At 35.5% G+C, this 24,348-nt stretch overlaps 2 protein-coding genes across 5 annotated transcripts; both read right to left on the bottom strand.

Annotated features, from left to right (window-relative positions):
• Positions 1-6,300: 6,300 nt before the first annotated feature.
• LOC107760370 (pyruvate kinase, cytosolic isozyme) lies at positions 6,301-11,766 on the bottom strand. The gene is made up of 4 exons (XM_075233458.1): positions 11,160-11,766; positions 9,984-10,252; positions 7,663-8,124; positions 6,301-7,461 (listed from the first exon to the last, which is right to left on the bottom strand). Exons 2-4 carry the CDS (start codon positions 10,239-10,241, stop codon positions 6,649-6,651), a joined length of 1,533 nt encoding a protein of 510 aa, XP_075089559.1. The 5' UTR covers positions 10,242-10,252; positions 11,160-11,766; the 3' UTR covers positions 6,301-6,648.
• Positions 11,767-15,936: 4,170 nt separating this feature from the next.
• On the bottom strand, positions 15,937-21,213 carry LOC107760371 (transcription elongation factor SPT4 homolog 2). Of its 4 annotated transcripts, XM_075233459.1 has the most exons (6): positions 21,131-21,213; positions 20,909-21,049; positions 19,084-19,175; positions 18,904-18,959; positions 16,940-17,001; positions 15,937-16,282 (listed from the first exon to the last, which is right to left on the bottom strand). In XM_075233459.1, the coding sequence occupies exons 2-6, from the start codon at positions 20,999-21,001 to the stop codon at positions 16,232-16,234; spliced, it is 354 nt and encodes a 117-aa protein (XP_075089560.1). In that variant the 5' UTR covers positions 21,002-21,049; positions 21,131-21,213; the 3' UTR covers positions 15,937-16,231. The 4 variants fall into 4 exon arrangements, with proteins under 4 accessions (XP_075089560.1, XP_016433894.1, XP_016433896.1 ...); XM_016578408.2 differs by lacking the exon at positions 21,131-21,213 and having other exon boundaries at positions 20,909-21,116; XM_016578410.2 differs by lacking the exon at positions 21,131-21,213 and having other exon boundaries at positions 18,904-18,948; positions 20,919-21,116.
• Between the last annotated feature and the right edge of the window lie 3,135 nt (positions 21,214-24,348).

The raw sequence follows: 24,348 nt of genomic DNA, 5'->3' as shown, positions 1-24,348 counted from the left end.
CCACTGTGGAATAAAGGGCCATTTAAAGAAGAACTGCAGAAAATTGCATAAGGAGAAGGAGCAGTTGAAGCAAAAGGATGGAGATGCATTAGTCACTACCCACGGAGAGGTAGCCATTTGTTCCATCCAAGAAGAGGCATGCCTTCACGTCTCAAGTCAAGAAGAAAACGAATGGGTGGTAGATACTGCAGCATCATACCATGCCACATCCCGAAAAGATTTCTTCACAACATACAAAGCAGGAGACTTTGGAGTAGTGAAGATGGGGAACACTTCTTCCTGTGAGATAGTTGGAATTGGTGATATCAAAATACAAACAAATATCGGGAGTACAATGATATTGAAGGATGTCCGTCATGTGCCAGAACTTCGTCTAAACCTAATATCAGGTATAGCTCTTGACAAACAGGGCTATGAAAGTTATTTCGGAAAAGGCACATGGAAATTGCTGAAAGGGGTTATGATTCTCGCTCGAGGACATATTTGTGGCAACTTATATAAAACTCATGTGAAGGTATGTTCAGACAGCCTCAATATTATGGAAAAAGAGGCGTCTCAAAACCTGTGGCACCAGAGACTCGGTCACATGAGTGAAAAGGGGATATCAATTCTAACGAAAAAAGCAGCTTATCAGAATGGACAAGAATGTTGCTTTAGACCCTTGTAATCATTGCTTATTCGGAAAGCAACATAGAGTCTCTTTTACATTTTCTTCAACCAGAAAATCAGAGTTACTCAGTCTGGTACACTCTGATATTTGTGGTCCCATGGAGGAGAAGTCACTTGGCGGCAATAGGTATTTTCTGACTTTCATTGATGATGCTTCTCGAAAGGTGTGGGTGTACTTCTTAAAGACAAAGGACCAGGCTTTTGATTATTTCAAGATATTTCATGCCATGGTAGAGCGTGAAACGGGAAAGAAATTAAAATGCCTTCGCTCAGATAATGGAGGCGGGTATACTTCCAAAGAGTTCGATTCCTATTGCAAGAGACAAGGGATTCGACATGAAAAGACGGTCCCACGCACCCCACAACACAATGGAGTAGCCGAGAGAATGAACCGGACAATTATGGAAAGAGTCAGAAGTATGATCAGTATGGCAAAGTTGCCTAAGCCATTCTGGGGAGAAGCTGTTCGCGCCGCTTGCTACCTAATCAACCGGTCACCATCAGCCCCGTTGAATTTTGAGGTTCCAGAGAAAATATGGTCGGGTAAGAATCCCTCATATTCTCACTTAAGGGTATTCGGTTGTTTAGCACATGCACATGTATCCAGGAGCTCAGGAAGAAGCTTGATGGTAGAACTATACCATGTATCTTCATAGGCTATGGAGATGAAGAATTTGGGTATAGATTATGGGATCCAATACAGAAGACGGTGATCAGAAGTAGGGATGTTGTATTCCACGAAAACCAGATAATTGAAGACATTGAAAAGCCCACAATATCTTATGAAAGAGGTTCCAGTGCCCAAAAAGTTGGTCCAGATCCACTACCATTGCAGTTTGACACAAATAGCATGGGGGAGCATGAAGCAGTACCAGAAGCAGAACAGGAGGATGTTTGGCAGGGGAGGCACAAACCCCTCAGGAAACTACAGAACCATCGCAGGGGAACGATGATGGTACACATCTTGAAGCTAATAATCAACAACCTCGTCGATCTGAACGAGGTCAGATTCCATCAACTCGATACCCAGAAACCGAGTATATTCTACTTTCTGAAGATGGAGAACCAGAGAGTTTCCATGAAGCTATATCTCATACGGATAAAGAAAAATGGCTGCAAGCAATGACCGAAGAGATGAACTCTTTACAGAAAAACAACACTTATGAGATTGTGAAACTTCCACAAGGAAAGAAGGTACTAAAGAGTAAATGGGTATTCAAGCTGAAGAAAGATGGCAGCGGAAAGGTGGTGAAGCACAAAGCCCGGTTAGTAGTCAAAGGATTCCTACAGAAAAAGGGAATTGACTTTGATGAAATATTTTCACCAGTTGTAAAATTGACTTCAATCCGCATCATCCTTGGATTGGTAGCCAGTTTGAATTTGGAGCTTGAACAAATGGATGTCAAGACAGCATTTCTTCATGGTGATCTAAATGAAGAAATCTATATGGAGCAGCCGGAAGGTTTTGAGGTTTCAGGAAAAGAAAACCTCGTCTATAAGCTTACGAAAAGTTTATATGGCCTAAAGCAAGCACCGAGGCAGTGGTACAAAAGGTTTGACTCATTTATGGTAAGTCAAGGATATAAAAGGACTGCTGCAGATCAGTGTGTTTACATTCAGAGATTTTCGGATGGCAATTTTGTTGTACTTCTACTTTATGTAGACGACATGTTGATCGTCGGACAAGATGCAACAAAAATTAGACAGTTGAAGAAAGAACTCTCTAAGTCCTTTGAAATGAAAGACTTAGGTCCAGCTCAACATATTTTGGGATTGCAGATAACTCGAGATAGGAGAAACAAGAAGTTATGGCTATCTCAAGAAAATTACATTGAACGGGTGATCAAACGGTTCAATATGAGTAATGCCAAACCGGTAGGTGTCCCTTTGGCAAATCACTTCAAGTTGAGCAAGAGTTTGTGCCCCTCATCCAAGAAAGAGATTGAGGAGATGTCTACAATTCCATATTCTTCAGCAGTTGGAAGCCTGATGTATGCCATGGTTTGCACGAGGCCAGATATCGCACATGCGGTAGGTGTGGTAAGTCGTTTTCTTTCTAACCCTGGAAAGAAACATTGGGAGGCAGTTAAATGGATTTTCAGGTATCTTAAAGGTACTTCAAAATCAAGTCTGTGCTTTGGGGGAGCTGATCCAGTCTTGGAAGGCTATACAGATTCAGATATGGCCGGAGATCCTGATGGAAGAAAATCAACCTCAGGATATGTTTATACTTTTGCAGGGGGAGCTGTGTCATGGCAGTCAAGATTGCAGAAGTGTGTTGCACTATCCACAACTGAAGCAGAGTATATTGCTGTAGCGGAAGCTGGAAAAGAAATGTTGTGGCTAAAGCGGTTTCTCCAAGAACTAGGGATAAATCAAACAGAGTATAAGATACATTGTGATAGTCAAAGTGCAATTGATTTAAGCAAAAACTCAATGTATCATTCTCGGACAAAGCACATCGACATTCGCTATCACTGGATACGCGAGGTGATGAATCAACAACTGTTGAAACTAGTGAAGATCCATACGAAGGAGAATCCAGCAGACATGTTAACAAAGGTGGTCACTCAAGAAAAGTTAGAGCTGTGCAGAGACATAGTTGGAATAACTTTCAAATAGTAGCTGCGTTGGAATGCAGCTGAAGGGGGAGAATTGATAAGTTCAGCTGCTGCCAACTACCAATTCTAGAAGCCCACCATTGTTGAAGCCACCAACCCATTCTAGAAGCCACCATTGTTGAATGAAGAATTCAACCACCAACCACCTTCTTTAAGGCTATAAATAGAGCCTTATGTTTTACACAGAAACATCAATCTAGAGAGATTGAAATACAATCCAGGAAAAGATTGTGAGAACAAAAAGAGAGTTTGGTGAGGTTTTTTGTAGAGAGAAATTCTTGGTGTAAATTCTCTATAATTCTATTCTTGTGAAATAGAGTTGTTTTTCCTCCCAAATAATCTTCATATTGATCCGAGAATCACAACATGCATCTCTATTTCAATGCATGTCAAATCATGCTAACCTTTTCCATTGATCAATTAGTTTACATATGTACTGTGAATACACGTTCAAGAAAAGAAAAATAAATGATGAAGTGGAATTGACACATCACAAATGATCAAATATAAAACCTTTAAGTTTTCCAAGGGTTGACCAGAATCAATAAATGGCTTACCAAACCGACCATTTACACTTCAAATTGAGATCAATGTAAGCTTGACAAGATAAAAGAACGCAATGAATATGGTAACCAAGAAAAGCTATATATAGAACATACCTCAGTAAATTTGAAATTGAGGTATAGATATAGAACATACCTGGAAATTTTTGAAATTGAGGCATGATTGATTGATTGATCCATTTGTTTCTCTCAAAATGAAAGGACTATTCTCTTCCTCTATTCGCATCGACTACCTTTGAAGACCCACAATCATCCCTCTCCAATTCTCCATTTTTTCCTCATTGAGACATTCTCACAAACACTTCACCAGCACTGCCATGTGAACGAACTGCCATCATCCGGAAGCTCATCTCCATCAATTCATAATACAAGAGCACTTCATCTCTTCAGACTTCCCATCCACAAGACCAATTCATAGGTCCAGTCGTATCTCATCTCAACTACCATTAACCCAATTTCTTCTCTGTTTTTGTATTTCATGATTTTAGAGAGAAGAACGCAAGCAAAAACATGATAGGATTAGAAAAGAAAGAATGGAGGAGGAAAAAATAAAAATTACATGGATTTTCCACGAGTGCATGTTATACCTAACATATTTGTATCACATTGTTAAATTCTTTATTGTATAACGACGAAAAGCCTTAGGCCCAAATTTAGGGGGGCCATTTTTTTAAAATAATAGGTTCCTATGTATTTAAAAAATAATATTTAGTATTTTTAATACAAAATTAGAGTTTTTAATATAAAGGAAAGAAATTTTTTTAGATATATAAATAAAATAATACTTTGACTTACTTAAAAAATGTGTAGATGAATAGTTTTCATAACTTTTAGTTTTTCATTTTTCACTCCATTAAAAAAATCTGCTCTTTCCTTAATTTATCCAAGTTAATCTTTCTTTTTTTTTTCAATTTCTTCATATTTCAGAAAACCCTACATGTTTTTCGTGTTTCTCTTTTATATTCTTACTCACTTCTTTCTCCAAGATTTCATTACTCACCTTCTTTCTCCAAGATTTCACTATTTCAAATGTTCAACAATACTTTTAAGCTTCCAATAGTTCTATACTTTTATTTGTTTTGTAAAATCTTATCTAGAAACAATAATATCTCAAGAAAGATTAGATAGGTTGGCTATATTATCAATCGGGCATGAATTATTAGAAAAATCGATTACAAAAAAAATTATTAACAACTTTATATCTCAAAAAGTTAGAAGAATAGACTTCAAATAAAAACGTATCTTATAACTTTCTTTTAAAAATTTGGGTCTTATATTAAACTGTGGCTTTAGGCCCTATGTGTGCTTGAGCCGCCCCTAACCTTACCTCTACCTTATAGAGAGACTATTCTCAATAGACACTCCACTCAAAGTAAACATAAGTATGACAATAAAAAAAATACACTAGTAAAGAAGCCGTGAAAAAAAAAAAAAAAAAAAAAAAAAAAAAATCATATAAATAGATTTGACACGGCGAGTCATGAATGATGTGTCAAAAATATCATCCTATAGAAGTCGGATTCTTATTAATCCTCCTTTTGGCTGAATTTACTTTTGCTCCCGTTTTGGTCATAGATTTTGGCTTAATTTAAAATATATATATATATATTGTATGTTTATGAAATAGGATCATGTTTTCTAGAAAAAAATTTCAAAAGTTTATAAGTTCCCAAAAACTGGTTTAAGACAATTTTTAGGTGAAAATTTTTCTTCCACTCACAAAACTTCAATTTTTCTTAAAATAAAATACATGTCCAGAGTCCAACACAACTTCAACTTTCAAAATTATTTTGCAACACAACTTCAAAAACTCTTTTTTCAAGTTTCAATCAAATTTATGTCCAAACGCTAGCTTCATTCGCAAGAAACTTAATTCACCATTAGTCTTTAGCATCAAGCTTACTAAAGTAGATATATTTTGGGAATACTCTTGTCTGATTTTGGAAGATTCATGGCAAGAAGGATGAGATATTAAAGAAGGAAATTAGTGTTCTTCTGTTGGCTTAATTTATTCTATGAAACTTTTCTTAGAGCGACCGTTATTTCACCTTAGTAATATACCGGAGCAGATGTAGTGTGTTAATGATGGGTTCAACTGAACCCGTAACTTTTTACGCGAAACAAAAATTTATATATAAAAATTCTTTAAAAATACAAAAATAGTAGACATGAACCCATAACTTTAAAATTATAATGAGTTTAATGTTAAAACCCTTAAAAAAACATATAATTTAAATCATGAATCCGAGGTAGGCTTGTAATCAGACAAAGAAAAACCTATACATAGTAATAAGGTGTTTTCAGCTTTAACACCATTTTCTTGTTTGCCTTCATAGACTTTTTGAGTATTTTCCATTTATTAATTTCAAGTACACTCCAACCTCTCCATTTTGAACTTGTAACAGCCAAACCATAGAGTGCAGTAAATAGAACTGTAAACATAGGAGTAGAAAATGCTGTAGCTATTTTCACTGATATTCAAAACGAAAGAAGTATAGGAACATGACAAATCAGTTGCCTACAGAATTCTCTCCAGTGTACTACATTCGAAATCCATCAAGAGAGTTTAAAGGAACTGCCTTTATATCCTTTTCCCCTTACACAACAAAAGTATTGCTGCAGAAAAAGATACTTATTTTAATCCAGTGTTTGAGGCAGATATAGAATAAACATGAAATATAGAAATCAATAAGTTGTCATTAAATGATACTAGAAATTAGCATATCACAGCACTATCATGACCAGAAAGCAGAATGCAAATCCATCTTCTAAATTGGAAAGTTTTGACACAAAGATTACTTGACGAGGCAAATCTTGATAACGGATGCAGCACCAATACGATGAAGTGCCACAACAGCATCACCAGGTTTGCACAGCCCTTTCGCTACGGCTGATTTCAGGGAAGCTTCCAGAATCACCTCAGTTGATTCGGAGTCAGTGGCCTTTGCAGAACCTTCGGCAAGAATCGGTATCAAGCCCCTGTATACCAAACTATGCCTAGCCGGGGTCTCATCGCTGATGGACCAATCAAAAGAATCTGTGGTCAAGACAGGCACAACGACAGATAGAATAGGAACAGCAGGCCTATACTTGGCAACCAGCTTTGCCGTAGTCCCGCCACGTGTCAAGACAACAATGAGTTTTGCATGAGCCTTGTTGGCTGTGCGGACAGCGGATGACGCTAGACTCTCTAGTGGACTCATTGGAAGAGGAGTACACCTGATCATTTCCTTGAAGATAGCCCCATAGTCAAGTGAAGACTCTGCCTCGATACAGATTTTTGACATGATTTTTACCGCCAGCTCAGGATAAGCCCCAGCTGCACTCTCCCCACTAAGCATAACGCAGTCAGTACCATCCAAGACAGCATTAGCCACATCGGTTGCCTCAGCACGGGTAGGTCGTGGAGATTTGATCATTGATTCAAGCATCTGAGTGGCAGTTACCACAGGCTTACCAGCAAGATTACACTTGTATATCATCATTTTCTGGGCCAAAAAAATCTTCTCAACTGGAATTTCCATTCCAAGATCACCTCGAGCAACCATAAAAGAATCTGTCTCACGTAGGATTTCGTCAAAGTTAACTACCCCCTCTTGATTCTCAACCTTCAAGACAATTTTAGAAGATAAAAACATCAGAGGATGCCACAACTAGTTAGCAGTCAAATATTTGGGAAGAAGTCTAAAATGTTAATTTAGATTACATAATCCATCGCCATGTTTTATGTTCTTTTCTCCTAAGCAATGCATGTGTTTCAAAATTCAACCATACCTTCTAAATATAAAAGATTAAATGACTCTGCATACCTTTGACATTAATTGAATGCGCTTGGCATGTGGACCAAGAACCTTGCGAACATTGACAAGATCTGAACCCTTGCGCACAAATGAAAGAGCAATCATATCAATGTTGTTAGGAACACCCCACTCTAGTATATCTTCCTTATCCTTCTCTGTAAGTGTTGGGAGGTCCACAACCACACCCGGAAGATTTACATTCTTCCTCTCTCCTAAGGTGGCAGTATTCTCGCAGCGACATCTCACTGTTCCACCCGCTGGATCACATGACAGAACAGTAAGGGTTATGGTACCATCTGCACACAAGATGGTATTGCCCGGCTTCAAGTCCACTACCAACTTCTTATAGCTCATCGTGATTGTTTGATCATCTCCTTTTAGGTCATAGTCTGTAGACACAGTGATTTCTTGGCCTTCTTTCAGCTGAATTGGTTTTCCATCCTTTAAGAAACCAGTGCGAATCTCAGGTCCCTGAAAAAAATGTATGTTAGTTCAGCACCTACGTAGCAAATTGAAGCTACAGAATACTCGTACATGCAGAATAAAGGCAAGGTCTTAACCAGTATTCTTGAATTGTCATGATAGCATCATTTAGGATAATATTAATATTAACCATCGAGAACCCAGGAACAATGCAGCAGTTTCTAGAAACAAGGAAATAAAGAGCAAAAATGGTAACTGGATTCTGAATTAGATAATACAGACATAGAAATGTATGACATAGCACAGAAAATGTATGAAGTTATGAGTATACACATGCAGTTTATCCTAAAACAAAACTATGGTTGCATGAAAACAGTGCAACACCCTGCCCAAGAATTATTGAGTATAATATTTCTCAAGCCCTTGTATATTTGTATAAAATGCTGCATCATTTGGTACAAGTCCAAGTCACACAATGTATGAGATACCACTCTATAGAAGCCGTCTAACTTCCCTTAACCAATAAAGCTACCACCTAATATAAGAAAAGTAACTCTTAAAGTAGCTTTGAATTCTTTATTTTTCGATATTTAATTATTTTATGGGAGTTACAAATAACTGTAGATGAGACAATTATGCATTGGAGCTCTCAGACGAATACCCATTGTGCAGTTTTTGGCTAGTTTGGAAGAAGGAAAAGAAGAATGCTTTTGTAACAATAAAAGAGACGTAAATAGAACAGAAAAATCTTATTTATTTCATTTAATCTTTTTGTGCAAAGAGAAAATACCCATGTGTGAGACCATCGAGAAAGCTTGGTAGTAGAATGTGGATAAGTGAACTATACAACTGTGCATTTTCTTCACATGTTGAGTCATCTTTCAGCCTTCACATGTATTTTCTTTCTTTTGTCAAAAATTAAATTTTCATCATCTTCGAAATCTACCATCTACAGCACTTAATCTTCTTAACTTGTATTTTACCGTAAGGCCATAGTCAATAGAAGATCAACGTTTTTACTAACATATATGCAAAATGAGGAGAAAGCTAAGAATGTTTGCTGGAGGCTGGAATGCCTCGTAAACGGAATAAGAGGCTTTAAGAACAAGCACAAAATAAAGAAAACCACAAAGAGATCGTATTAACGTGTGAAAAGGCTCCATACTGGAAAAAAAGTAATTGTCGGATAGCAGAGGTAATTGGTTAACAAAGGCTCCATACTCACTTTTCTACAAATATTATTTTATTATCTAGTGGTTAACAAAGACTAATCCAATCGAAATAATGCACTTCACCACCACTAACGGAAGGGAATTGCTTAGTACCACATAAAACAAGATCATAACGGTCTCTTTCTCCCCAAACTATGTAGGAAATATGGTCCTTTAGATTTCAAATTTGCCACTTGCTAATGAAACTTTAAACAAAATACGCGTTTTTCTGTGAATCACCTTCACTTTACTCTTATTATACTCTAATTTAGCTGACCTGGACACCTTGTTGAGGTATATCTTCAAGCAAATGCCACACCAAAATTATGGCCAGCTCAAAATTACTTTATCCTTCTCCATTTTTATAGACAAAAGACTTGTCAAACTAAAAGATAATAAATAAAAACAAAGTATTGTGGAAAGAAATGCACCTTGAGAAAAGATAATTCGGATTTTTTTTTTTGAGAAGGTAACATAAAAGATAATTCAGATTTCCTGACATTTGACTATCATATTTAAAAGATCAGTTATGTACTGTTGCCAGTAAAATAAACCTAGCTTGCGAGGGATTTCAAGATACTACCACCTAAACATCAAAAACAGAAAAAGTAACAAATGACAAAACCAGCTGCAGAAGAACCAAGTTGAAATACAAGGAAAATAACAGATAAACGAAACTATGCATCAAAACCAAACCTTGGTATCAAGCATGACAGCACAGAGGATCTGAGTATTCTGCATAGCAATCTTAAGATTGTTTAAGGTTTCCTGATGGTACTCGTGGGTCCCATGGGAAAAGTTAAACCTGGCAACATTCATTCCAGCATGAAGGAGCTTCTCCAGCATTGGCACTGATCGAGAAGCTGGCCCTAAAGTACAAACAATTTTGGTCTTCGGGATACGACCATCATTTGGGAGATCCTTCATGATTCCAGCTATGTCTATGTTCGCCATCCTATATATATCTGCTCAAAAGGACAAAACTCACTCTTTTTCAGAAACACATATAACTATAGCTCATTACGGAAAACACTTTGATAAGCAATGGCGGACCCACATGTACTCAAGGGTTCGTCGGAAAATTACATTGTGTAGCTAGATAAAGAAAAAATTATGTATATACATTATATATTGACACTCTTGGCTTCTTCGTGAGTTTACTTTTATATATTTTGACCTCCTTAGTGAAAATCTTGGCTCTGCCACTGTTAATAAGTAAACATTTTATTGATTTGTGGCAAGAAAGTGCTAGTTGCAAAAATGGATCTTGATTCCTTAGATCTGATTTGCTCGTTATTGAAAATTGTGGCAACTAGAAACACAATAATAAATAGCGGCCGAGATTGACTAAAGTCAAAGATGAAATCCCCTGTATATTCCATTAACTTTACATACAAGTGAATAAGAAACAACAAATAGGTTAAAATTCCTAGGACATTCATTCAACTGTATGTTCAAAACTTCACTACTGTATGATTTAAGAAATTACCGTACTTCCAACTTTATCAACATGGCTAAGAATAAAGCATAAAACTTTCTCAGATGGTAAAATAGAAATTGGCAAAAAAAACCATGTGAATAATTTTGAAAAGCCAAAAGATTAAAACTTTAGATATTCATGAAAAGATCTCATGAACTATTAACAAAAGTGGATCCAAGAAATATAATGAGGGATTCTAAGAGGGTGAAATCAAAAGCAAAAAACTTTGGTCGTTTCTCAATCTGATACTTCAGATCAGCAAAAAGAACACTAAATCAAAGCCCCAAATGACCAAAAACAAGAAAAGAACACAAAAAAATAAAAACTTTACAACAAACCAAGTATTTGTACAAGTCTTAGAAGCAAAAATGGAGCAGAAAAAAAGAGCTTACCAAGTTACAACAGAAAGCTACAGATTCAAGATTTTGCTGCTGCTTCTTTTTTGGGGGGTGTTTGGCCAGATTCAACTATGTGCTGTGGAACTAAAAATATCAGTTGCTTTTATATTATAGGTTATGAGTATGAAAAAGTGTAAAGTACACAAAACAAGTGTAAAAGAAAAAGAGTCGTGTTAAACGGTGGGCTGCTCTAAATACCAAATGACCAAACTTGACTATCACCTATAAAATGCCCTTTTGATTAAATGCCCTTTCTTATTCTCCAAGAAACATATGTGGGCGTTGGACATAAATGTTTTATTTGATTTTTCACCTAGTATTCGATATAATGCATAATTAAATCCAGAATGACACATTAAGGGTACATTGCTCCCAATAAACGCAATTTTATATTAATTTTGTATCTCTGATTAAAAATGTCTCATTTTATCTACAAGAATACAATTTTATTTTTTTAATGTTATTGTGATCCATTGCAGATCTAAATACAAAATTTTCTTTTACACTCGAACTATTTCAAAAGAGAGGGAAAAAAAGAAAGCTAACTTCCCGTCTGAAATGTATCTGAATTGTGGTAGGCTGAACTAGTTGTCTTCACAGTGATTGTGCAGTGCTTGTTTGTTTAATATAAGTAAAAGGAATATTATGGCATCACCTAAAAAAGATACTTTGCTACAGAGCTGATGTCGACATATAATGAATCATCTCGGCTGCTGCTCTTTTTGGCACTTAATTTATTCGTCCTTAAACTAGTGTAAAATTATTTTTGTATAACTTATAAGTTATGGATTTAAATCGTCAAAATAATTATTAATACTTGCATTATGGCAGGTAGTCTACGTTTTGAAATACGACCCTTCCCGAATCCAATCTAGTTATGTATGCACCGGATCGTCACTTTACTATCCTTTCGAATCATGGATGCTATACGTGGCCTCCTTGTTTTAACCCATCCTCTTCACCCCACCAACACAAAAAAAAAAAAAAAACAATTTATTGATCTACTTTCAAATCATGGATGCCATACGTGGCTTCCTTGTTTTAACTCCATCCTCTACAATCCATCAACACAAAAAAAAAACAATTTATTTTGGTATAGTTCAATAGTCTTTTTTTTTTTTAATAAATATACTGTATGAGAGATTTCCCAGCACGTAAGAGAGATATAGAATGCCATAAGTGTCGTTACCAATTAATTTATTTTGCATTTAGTGGAACATACATCTAGGCCATATCAATTTTTTGTGTGGTACGCATCCGATATTCACAACACTTCGATTAATTCAGATTATATTATAAACTTACTAAGAGAGATAAAATGATAAAGTGCTCTCTACCAAAAAGTTTTATTTTTATTTTTAAGGCTCTAAACCAAAAGTCCAAAGAGATCTTAACCTCTATCACATCCTTAATGATAACAAGTCATATGAATGACAAAATGTGAATGTACTCAACAATTAACTAATATTTAAATATAAAAAGATATTAATTATTTTAAATGATTACAAAAGAAATTATTATTAAACCATAATAAATAAATAAAATAGGGATGACTTTTTGATAGATAAGGGAAATATAAGCAATGTAGCTTACGAGAGATTTAAGTAATTTTTTTAGTCGTTCCAAATGTAACAAAAAAAAAGCTTATTTTTATTGGCAAATAAAATTAGGTATAACTATATTTCCACCTTCATAAAAATAGCACCTCCTTAATTTTATTCTTAAATTGATTCCAGCAATCCATCAATCTTTTGAGTTTAGAATGTCATTGGACCAATATCTTTCAAAATCTAGAAGACAATGACAGAGAACGGAAACTTAGAATACTAGTACTAAAACATCAAAATATCAACCGTCTAATGAATTAAAAGACAAAGATACTCCACAAGAAACACTGACCCTGCATAAATATTAAACTTAGGCATATTATGCAAAATAGATATATAAATTTATGGAATAACCTGATAAATACTTGAACTTGTCACATGTGTCATTTTAAACCGGGTCGGATCCACGTGGAGGGGTATGGGGCACGTGAACTCATGCTCCCCTCCTTAGATTGTGCATCACAGACATGTGTTCTTCTGTTTTTATTTCACTCTTTGACATATCTTTTAATTATATTTTTGGTTTTCTTGGATCTCTTTAATTTCCTTTTTCCTTTTGTGTTTTCTTTATTTCCTTTTTGGTTCAATCATTGAGTTTCAAAAACGCTAAAAAACTAAAATTTGAATTAATTTGACACTTTTCAATGTCAAGTTTCCTCTTTTTTCATTTACCAATCTCTTTTTGAATAGTTATTTAATTTTAATATATCGAGCTCAGTATTTATAACTATAAATAAATGATGCTATCATTGAAGTAGGAAAATTATTCATAGACATTTGTCTATGGAATGATAAGTTTTTGTAATAACAATAGTGATTGTTATTCACTTGTCAAGTTGTTGTTATGGCAAAATTTCGGAGGACCACCTCAAACGGTGGTCGAATAAAGTGCACATATTCTCCTGAAATCCTTGATCCGACTCTACTTTTAAACACTCGTGTATATAAGATTATATGTGTGAGGTCCAAATGCCATTTACGTGGCAAATGAACAAATAAGAACGCTAAATTGCGAAAATTCACAAAGTATAACTTAGTCAAATGAACGAATAAGAATGCTAGATTGTGAAGATTCACAAAGTATAACATATTCACATCACGAAATATAATGGATATCGTCATATATATAATCAATACTAGCTAATTTAATTTATAATATAATTTGCCTAATTTGCAATTAAATGTCGTTAATTAATTTATGATAGTAATATATTACAATCACATTTCTTTTAGAGAAATGGAATATATTACATATGATAAAACCATTATATATTACTCAAGAGTCAAGTACATAGTGCTGCATGTCCATATTGACTCCTCCAACCCCAACCCCAAACCCCCCCCCCTCCAACCCCCAACCCCTCAAAAGACCAAAAGGTCAAGTATCTAGATTTTTTTTTTTCCACTTCGATTTATATATACTTTATGAGTTTTGCGGCCATTATTTATTTGGAAAATACTTCCTTCGTTTCACTTTGTTTATCGCATTTACTATTTGGGAATTTGAAAAGATTTTTTTAAAATATTTTTTTTATATTTCTAAGCATAATTTTACGTTATTTTCATACATACAAATTGTATTTCAAAAAAATTGAAGAATTTATGTCCAAATTCACACAAAAAAATTAAGTGTTTTGACCCCTTGTAGTCTTTGTAGTAGTTCAACTGATGAAAAAGTATCAAACCTACAAGTTTAGAGTCAACAATATAAGTCTTGAACGGTCAATGTAAAAAAACTTTGCTATAGTTTGTAAATGTAATAACTCATTATTTAAAAGTAAAATTTATATTTAAAAAGTGCATTATAAATACAATTAACCACAAAATGTAAGTGTTTGTTTGAGAAATTCACAAGAAACATTTCGTGATATTAGGATTTTATTTAAATCAACTTAAAACTCCACCATGTGAGCTACGGTAGGTTGACAATTAACGTACAAATAGTTTAATTATTATTTTAGTACATTCTTTAGATACAACAACAACAACACAGACCTTACCACTGCCCTGGGGTAGAGAGACTGTTTCCAAATTCACCTCCGGCATCCTTCCCTCCAAGAACTTCTCATCTTGCTTTTGGGAAGACTCGAACTCACAATCTCTTAGTTGGAAGTGTGGGTTGCTTACCATCAGAGCAAGCCCCCTTGTCATTCTTTAGATACTAACTTGAATAAAGCTGAACAGATATGAATGATTCATATAACTGAATTTGATTCTTAATTAATAGGAAACTGCGGACCCCTCAAAGAATTATGAACTACATTTGATAAATTTCTATTTTTCTCAGCTTCTAGTATACTGCTGCATGTCCTAATTGACCCCTCCCAAAACGACAAACAAATTGTGATATTTCTTTTTTTATATACCTTTCTTTTTTTGGGTTAAATACCAGCCATTTACTAGTTTAACCTATGCATACCTTTTTGGTTCGTCACTACGTTGAACTAATTCTTTCTTATTTTTTTGCAAGATACTGTTTGCCCCTTGAAAAAAAGGGTAAAGTTCACATGATGACAGAGTGAAATAAATATCTAGCATTTAGAAGGCAAGGTAGGAGACGAGCCTTGAACAACGATAAAATTATTTCTATATGACCTATAAATTACATGTTCAAGTCGTGGAATCCGCTCCTGATACTTGCATCAGAATAGGTTCCTACATCACACTCATTTAGGGTGTAATCCTTCACTGAACCATACGTGAACACAAGATACGTCGTGCACGTGTCTACAATAAAGTACAAATCCCTTACCAAATTTGGATGGTAAACAATCAAACCTACCAAGTAGCTTAATGACAAAAAACTACCCTACCAAGTGATGGTGAAGGATCAAATATACGACAATCTACATGAAAGGGCAGTTTTGTTGATGCATCATTCCACTTCAGAATGAGAAGATAGTTTTTTTCAGCAGAAAATTTCGGTCACTTGGATAGGTTGATGCTACAACTAGCAAAGCATATAAACTACAGCCAACTGGAGGAAAATTGTGTTCTTCTCTTTTTTGGATATAACCATCTGATATCCGGAACCTACCGGCCCGAACTAATTCAGATTTGCGCCCTCATTGGGCCCATTAAAGGGAGAAGTGCTTTTTTCCGTTTTCATACTTAACCCGAGACCTCTGGTTAAAGCTAGGAAAATGAATACTCAAAACAATTCCTACTCCGAACACATCACCTTGAAAATTAATACGAGGAAAGACCAAAATTTCAGGTCACATGAATGCAACACTAGTACATCAGAGTTCACCAGACAACTGAGAGACTCAGGCATATATATGTTCAGTTTTCATATTGGGGAGGTTAATGATAATTCCAGTACTAAGTTATTACTACATAGTAATATTTATCCGTACTTTCTAAGATAAGCGAAATTTACTTTGATGCTGCAAAATGCGAGTACTTCTCATATCAAAACCCAAAATCTGCTGATGTTATCACTGCTGGTTAGTCCGATCAGATGCGTTTTGGAGGAGCATATGGGATATTTTGATCTTTACAAAGATTCTGCAGAAAAAATAAAAGTAAATAACAATGCGAAACAAATGCACAACTTAAATTAGGACGTGTAGAGTAGCTTATTAACAATTACAGAAGGAGAAATATCTCCACATAAAAGAAAATCACTTTCACAAAGCCAATGTGATTATAATTTGGCAAAACACTCATTAGCCTAATATATTAAGAACTTGCGCTCCAGGTGTGACACTAATATGCTTTGACAAAGACAGAGATCCTAGCTCTCCAATAATAAAGTTAACTTTTGCAACTAACAGGAATTGGAAAAGATGTAACAGAATTCAGTTAGTTGTGTCAATTGCCTACAATCACAATGTACCGCGACATTGCCTCTATAGTTATCACATGCTTAGACAAGGTAACAACAGGAAAAGAGAAACTGATTCGACAAGCCTAAGTAAGCCAACACAGAGAAAGATATTTCTCACCAACCTAAAAGGAATTTCAAATATAAAAGGCATAGGACGACCAAATATTGACCGGCAAGGAATAGCTAGTACAATATAATACAAGACATGAACGACGAGACAATTTGCATGTAAAAGAATAAATTGACATAGCTTGCTAGTTCAAAACTTGCAACTTTACAGCTATCTGATGAAATACAAAAGGACTTTGGAGTAGCAAAGATCTAACATCACTTACCTGCAAATCGTCCGGAAGCTCATCAGACACTAAAAGCGCGTAACAACCAGAGACATACCGTGCTGAAAATGTTTCAACAAGCAAAAAGAAAGAGAGAATTTGGGTCAACTATATGCCTCGTTATGCAATAGGAAGCAATAAAATATTTGGTATAGAGATGACAGGGTATTTACCAACAAACAAAATTCAGACAGATAACATTTGCAAACAGTCGCTAGCAATAGCATAAAGAGCAAAGAATACAATTATCAAAATGTGCTTTTTCTCTTTTTCTATTTTCTTCCCTTTTGTGGAGATTTTCAGTGAATGGAGTGGAAAAGAAAAATAGTTATAAAGCATCGATCCTCAGGTTGCATAATTACAATGCGACTTAAGAAGCTAATAAAGGTGAAACATCTTGGTAAAAAATTGGAGTATTGTATGTTACTGACAACCTAAAAGGAGTTCCTTAGCTTGAAAAGGCTATTATATATACTAAGAGTTGGAAGGAGAAAAAAAATTGATTTATTTCAGATAATCAGACCTTTCCTAGTACTCCTTTTTTTTTTAATGTATTTCCTTCGTCGATCCCTATAAATCTAACAGGTACTCCCCTCTCCTACTACTTAGGCATAATATCATCAATGTTTGAATTTTGGAGGTCTTAAGTGCTCTACCAATTCAAGGCATAAGCTTCCGTCGAAGATCTTTCAAGTCTAATCAAGACTGCTGCTCTTTTAGCGTAGCCTCACTAGAGTTTCCAATGGTGATGCACCAAGGAGTTGTCAGGATAAGAAAAGTGTTACGCTTACTAGGAACATGTGTCACTTAAATTGAACCCTCAACATTATGGGGGTATAAGGCAAACAGTCGGAATAAACTAATTAGATGTAAGTTTATATAAGGAAACAAAAGATTGCAAAAAAAAAAGGGATGTCTCTTTGAAGTTTCTCGTCACCAATGTGTACTCAATTATGAACCAAATAAAAAAAAGGTTATCAACAAGAAGCCCTCTGAATAAGTATTTCCCTATAGAATACGTTCTTCTTCTAAGAAGATCAAATTCAATAACTTGAGATGAATCTATTTGATAGCATCATGACCCCACTACCTAAATTATGACCGACATGGTTCCCTTCAAAAAAAATTCCAATCATTTTGCAAAAAACTGATATAAAAAAGGAATGTGAGTTCAAGATTATTCCCTTTAACCTTCAAGCACCATGATGCAAACTATTAAGGCAAAATGCAGAAATTACCAAAAGAAACAACCCTCGAGCATCCGCTAAGCCTCAGTTTACTACTTTCTACAATGTGCCTCCACATAATTTCCAAACATTTGCAGAAAAGCTAATATCTAAGAAGGAATTTGAAATCACTATTTGCCTTTTAAGCTCATAGCACTATGCAGATACACTAAGCCAAAATTCACACATTAAAAAAGTCTTAAAAATATCCTCAAGAAGAAAAGAGCAGCAACATATAGCAAAGTACATCAAATCCAAGTAAAAATCATCTTCGGAAAATTCATAAATAAACGATGATGCAGACACCAACAGACACCACCCTCCCAAAAAGCTATACAAGTAAGTCTACTCACAAAGGTTAATGAACATTAAGAACCCTTCACATAGGAAGTGCAGTGCATGCTAATAGCAGCAACAATTATACAACAACAACAACAACATACCCAGTATTATTCCACATCTTGAAGTCCGGGGAGGGTAGTGTGTGCGCAGACCTTACCCCTACCTTACCCCTAATAGGGGTAACAATTATAGGCAAAAAAAACTTCACAACTTCCACTCATGTCAATAAAGGGAAAAAGGATATCTCATAATCACTAATGCTATGAAGCACTTTAGTTATGCCATTAAAAAACTATAAAGCAGTTATATACACAATATCAAGCATGCAAAATATACTGAATCATAAGTAAACAAATTCTCTCAAAATTATAAGAATTAAAGAAAGGTTTAAGATACCAATTCGAAGCCACCGGGCTGCCCAGCTCCTAGTTGGATCCATAACTGAGATCAAACTATTACATTGTAACTCCAAAAATTACTAACTAAAAAAGGTAACTAGGCCCAAAAAAACAAAGAAGAAAGATGAAACATATATTTTCAGTTTTTCATAAATAAGAAACTAAAAGTTCACAATACCCAGTAAAATTAGAAGTAGTGCACTCCATAACACGCTCATGATCTTCTTCCATCTGGAAAAAGGGACAGTTCTCACATCCTGATTCCCTAAACTGCAATTTACCAAATAATCACCCTTCATAAACAATAAACCCCACTACAAGTATATAAACAACAACTAAGCCTCAGTCTCAAACAAGTTGGAATCGGCTATATGAATCATCATTGACTATGTAAATCCATTTTAATCATCTCACTACGAGTATGTCCAACAAAAAACCTAATTTGCACCCCCTTTTTTTCTTTAAAAATGTTATAGACTCCGGCCTTTTAGCGAAAAATATAACCTATTCGAAACCCAAAATATAAAAATAATCTAACTATAATGATGCATCAAATGAAAGGGAGCCTTGCCGTAATTGGTAGGTCACGGGTTTGAGTCGTGGAAATATCCCCTTGCAAAAATGCAGGGTAAGGCTACGTACAATAGACCCTTATGGTCCAGCCCTTCCCCGGACCCCCCACATAGGAGCTTAGTGCACCGGACTGCCCTTTTAATAATACATCAAATGATGCCGACCTCCCATTGAGACATAGTTAATTGATTATTAACTTATACTCTCTTTGTCCCAATTTATGTGTCTATACTTTCTTTTTTACTGTCACAAAAAGAATGTCATAATTTCTTATTTAAAAATAATTTAACTTCAAATTACTCTGAATGAAATGATTTACAACCACACAAATATCTATGGCTTGTTTTAGACCACAAGGTTCAAAAATATTTTTTTCTTTCTTAAACTTTGTGCCTAGTCAAACGCCACCACATATATTGGGATTTGGGACCGAAGGAGTAAAAAAAAGAGTTATAAGAACCAATAATCACCCATCAAAAATACAAATCCCACATCTATTATAGTAAAGGCAGACCTATCTGGTATACATATGCTAAACAAGCTTCTTGGCGGATCTACATTGGCATTTGTGGGTGCTTAAGCACCCATTACCTTCAATCATATGTAGTAAATTTGCATAGGCAATTATAAAAATATATAGATAAATATTGAGTGAGCACCCACAATTAAAAAAAATTCCTCTTCTTTTGGAATTTTTATTGGTTAGCACCCATAACTTTAAAATCGTGAATCCGCACAGAAAAACCTAAAGGCTAGGAATTATTTTGAAGAGTGTGGAATATGGTGGACACAGTAGTGCAACTAGAAAGCTTGTAGAAAGTGACATGGAGAAGACTTGTTTGTAACAACTTAGACTCTCCTAAATGGATGTTTATACTGTGACTTAGCTTGCAGCATATGAGAGGCTTCAGACAAAGGATAGACTTCCCCTCTTTGTGAATCTGAAAAAATGAAAGCACAATTCATCTTTTCTTTCTTTGTGCAATAGCTGCCAAGGTTTGGAGCAAATTATTACAATTGCAAGTTATTAGCTTGAACATCTCAACTTTTACCCTGGATAGCTTAAGAGTAGTACAGATTATACATTGATTGTAAAGAAGGAAGTTTTGCTTGATGATATAGGTAGCCTGGGATAGTTTCTCTTGAAGTCAACTCTTCTGTTTTTATTGAGCTGTACATGAAATCATTCACTTGGTATATATATATAAACCCCCCTGCAAGTATATCCAAAATATATAAACCCCAGTATCCAACAAAAAACCTAATTTACTCTTTTTTTACTTTAAAAAATGTTAAAGACTCCGCCTTTTGAGGGAAAAGCATAGACTATTCAAAATTCACCTAATATTTGCAAAAATACAAAAAATAATCTAACAATAATGAACCCGAATAAGTTTAAAAAAGGTATTGAAGAAAAGGAAAAAGGGAACCTGGTCGTACGTTTTGACAAGGCAGCAACGGAGACAAGCCTTTAGTTCATGGCCAAAACTGGTGGGAATTTGTGCTGCTTGTTGGCTTCCCATTTTTCTTCTTACGTTTTTGTTACCACTCTTTTTGCTTCGCTTGATTCCCTGTTTGCAAAAAACGGTGAATCAATTATAAGTATTATAAGGTCCCAAAAGAATTTTGAAGTTCAAATTTTTTTTTCCTACCCCGCTAAGGTAATTTATACTTGAGGTTTAGTACATGTTTGGGGTGAATTAGGTTCGTCTATCTTTGGTTAGAGCTAAGGGTGTCTAATGGGCCGGGTTTAATCGTAACCGGACTGGTCCGAACCAGTTAAAACCGGAACCGGCCTGGACCGGTAAGAGGGGGCCGGGTGGGGCTGGGTTAAAGGGGTAGGGTGGGTTGGTCCGTTTACTAGATGGAATTATACATATATATTTTTAAAATGTTGCTACAAATATAGATTCCCCATAACTGAAATTGCTAATGCGCATTGTACTGATCCAAATCGTACATTAACAACTACTACTTGGGAGGTCATTAATGATGTTGTTAAATTTTTACATAAATTTTATACAGCTACTGTTGAGGAGCATATTGCCCTATTGCTACTATGGCTTTAGTACATATAGCTGAAATTTCTTTTCTGCTCTTTGAATTTAAGAAGAAAGAAAAATATAAGTATATTGTTGATCAAATGCAAGCAAAATTCAAAAAATATTTCTTTTCAATTCCTCCGATTTACTTTGTAAGCACGTGATTTTTGCCCTATGTGAGAATTACTCCCAAAATTCAAAATAAAATAATTTTCCTTTTGTGTGCAATTTTGAGGATTTTGTGGCATTTTTGGATAATTATTTGTATTTGTCCGTGCATGTTTATTTGTTAAATTAATAAAAAAATACAAAAATATGTCGCATTTGCATTTAGGATTTAATTCTATAATTAGGAGCAATTAAGTCTGTTTTACAAGAACAAAAAATCATAAAAATAATGTACGTTGCATTTTTAGCATTTAATGTCCAAATTGTGTGATTTTATCGTAATGGCTATTTAATTGTGTGTTAATTGTTATTAATAGTTAATTAACACTTTCATAAATCAATTTAGTTCTATAGGATAATTTAGGATTTTTAGAATTTAGTTTTAGTTTAAGAAAAAATAAAAGAAGAAAAAAGAAGCAATAAAAGAAGAAGAAAATCGGATTGGGCCTTTTCTTCAATTTTAAACCACAAGCCCAAAACCAGATAACCCCTTAACCAAACCCCTACCGGGTCAATCCGACCCGGTCTGCCCCATAACCCAAACAAACACCCCCCTTCTTCCATTTTCATTTTTTTTAAAACCTAACCTAAAAAACCTAAAAAACACCCGCCCCCACTCTTTTTCTCCTTCCCCAAACAAACCCTCCTGCTCAAAACCACCCTCCCATGGCTGCCCGCCCCCTCTCCCTTCATCTTCAACTAGCAAACCACCCCCCTCTTCGTCCAGCTCCACTGTCATGCCGACAACCCCAGCTGCTCCGTCGACCACCCTTTCTGCTTCTTTTGCTTCGTCTTCAACTTCAGCCTTGGACGAACCACCATGGCTGCTGCTTCGTCTTCACCCACCAGCTTCCAACAGCCTCCCGTCACCCATAACCCCGCCCAGCGAGCAACTCCAGCTCGAAGCCCGGCGACCAACCTCCAAATGACCCCTCCAGCGTCGCCCAACTAGCAGCAACCAGTTCGTCACGTCCAAGCGACCACCATCGCTTCTGCCACGACCAGCCACCAACAACCAACTGTTGTTTCCCCGTCGTCTCTGAGCTTTGCCATCATCGTCGCCTCCATCGCCGGAAAAACCAGCAACGACCACCATCGCTTCTGCTATGTCCAGCCATAAACGACCACCCAACATCCAGCTTCATCCGCGAACGTCGACAACCAGTGACCCCATCGTTCTACTTCTAACTCCATATCCAGGCAGTACATCGAGGTCATGTATTCGAGGTCATGCTCAGTCATACGTCGAGGCAGTACGTCGAGGTTCCGTTCGAACCCGGACTTCAAACTAGTAGGTTTTCGTTCTCTTTTCTTTTAGTTTTCGTTCATTGAATTCATCTTCCGCTCCTTTTCTTCTTTCTATGATTATGTTCGTGTTCCGATAGGTTGGTTTGAATTCGAACCCAGGTCTTTGTTTGTATTAGAGATAGTTCGTGTTCATTTTTGTTTGAAGTTCGTTAGTTTTTCATTAAGTGCTTTAATGTCGAGTGTTTATGTGCTGGTCTTTAGTTTTTGATTTAGTTTGAATCATTCATCTTTGTTATGATGTTGTTTGATTTAGTTTGAGTTCAACTGATGTTGAGTTTAGTGATTTAAATCTACTTGTTTGTCCCGTTAAGTTCGGATATGAATCTGACTTTGTTGTTAATTCATGAACGTTGTCGATTAGGAGTTTGTTTGGCAAGTTTATTATGCAGAATTTGATTATTAGTTGGAAATTGATTAGATGAATTGGTTATAGCTGCTATAGTTTGGTTAATTGATTTAGGAGGATTGGATATAGCTGATAGGGTAGAATGGTAATTTCAGTAGTTTCAGGGGCATTTTCGAAATTTTAAATAAGTCTTAAAAAATGATTAATTTGAGTGCTCCGTCCACTAGGTGCTAATAATATTAAATTAATACATTGTTTAATACATGGTGGGGGACAATACAAGTGGTAGTGGGAATTAATACATTGTTTAATATAGTGGGGGACAAAGCATGCAGTAGTGGGATAATAAGGGAATTAAATAGAGAAAGACAAGTGGTAGTGGGAATTAATACATTGTTTAATATAGTAGGGGACAAAGCATGCGGTAGTGGGGCAATAAGGGAATTAAATAAAGAAAAGATATGTGGTAGTGAGAACTAATATATTTGTTTAATATAGTGGGGGACAAAACATTAAGTAGTGGGATTCAAAAGGGGGATGGGGAGAAGATGGTGAGATTAATTTAAGTTCTTCAAGTTTGGCTATAAATAAGAAGAGCTGGACACAAGTAAAAAGGGTCAGAATTTAAGAGAGAATTTAAGGGTTAAACATTAACTGGTCTTTCAATCTAAAAAAGGTGAGTAATTTAAGAACTAAAAACTAAAAGAGTGAGGTCTTTCTTTGACTACTGAAAATCAGAATTAGGGTTTTTTTTTTGTTGAATTAAAGTTCTGAGTTTCTTTCCTTAAGAGTCTGAAAAACAGAGAGTCAGAAATCGATTGTCCTAGTGCATTCCTGGTTCACTTTGTTTCTGCCTGTTGATTGTTGTTGGTGTTTCTGGGCTTTCATTTTGTTTGTTCCTTGAGTTTGGTTGGTTATTTGTTATTGTTTCATTGGGGTGTTGCTGGAATTCTGCTGGTTTTATTAAACACTATTACTGGGCTATTTTGTTTCCGTTACTGTTGCT

Source organism: Nicotiana tabacum, chromosome 16 (genome assembly GCF_000715075.1).
Source record: "Nicotiana tabacum cultivar K326 chromosome 16, ASM71507v2, whole genome shotgun sequence".
Taxonomy (NCBI): domain Eukaryota; kingdom Viridiplantae; phylum Streptophyta; class Magnoliopsida; order Solanales; family Solanaceae; genus Nicotiana; species Nicotiana tabacum.
Note: the sequence above shows the minus strand (reverse complement) of the source record. Positions and strands in the feature narration are given on the sequence as shown.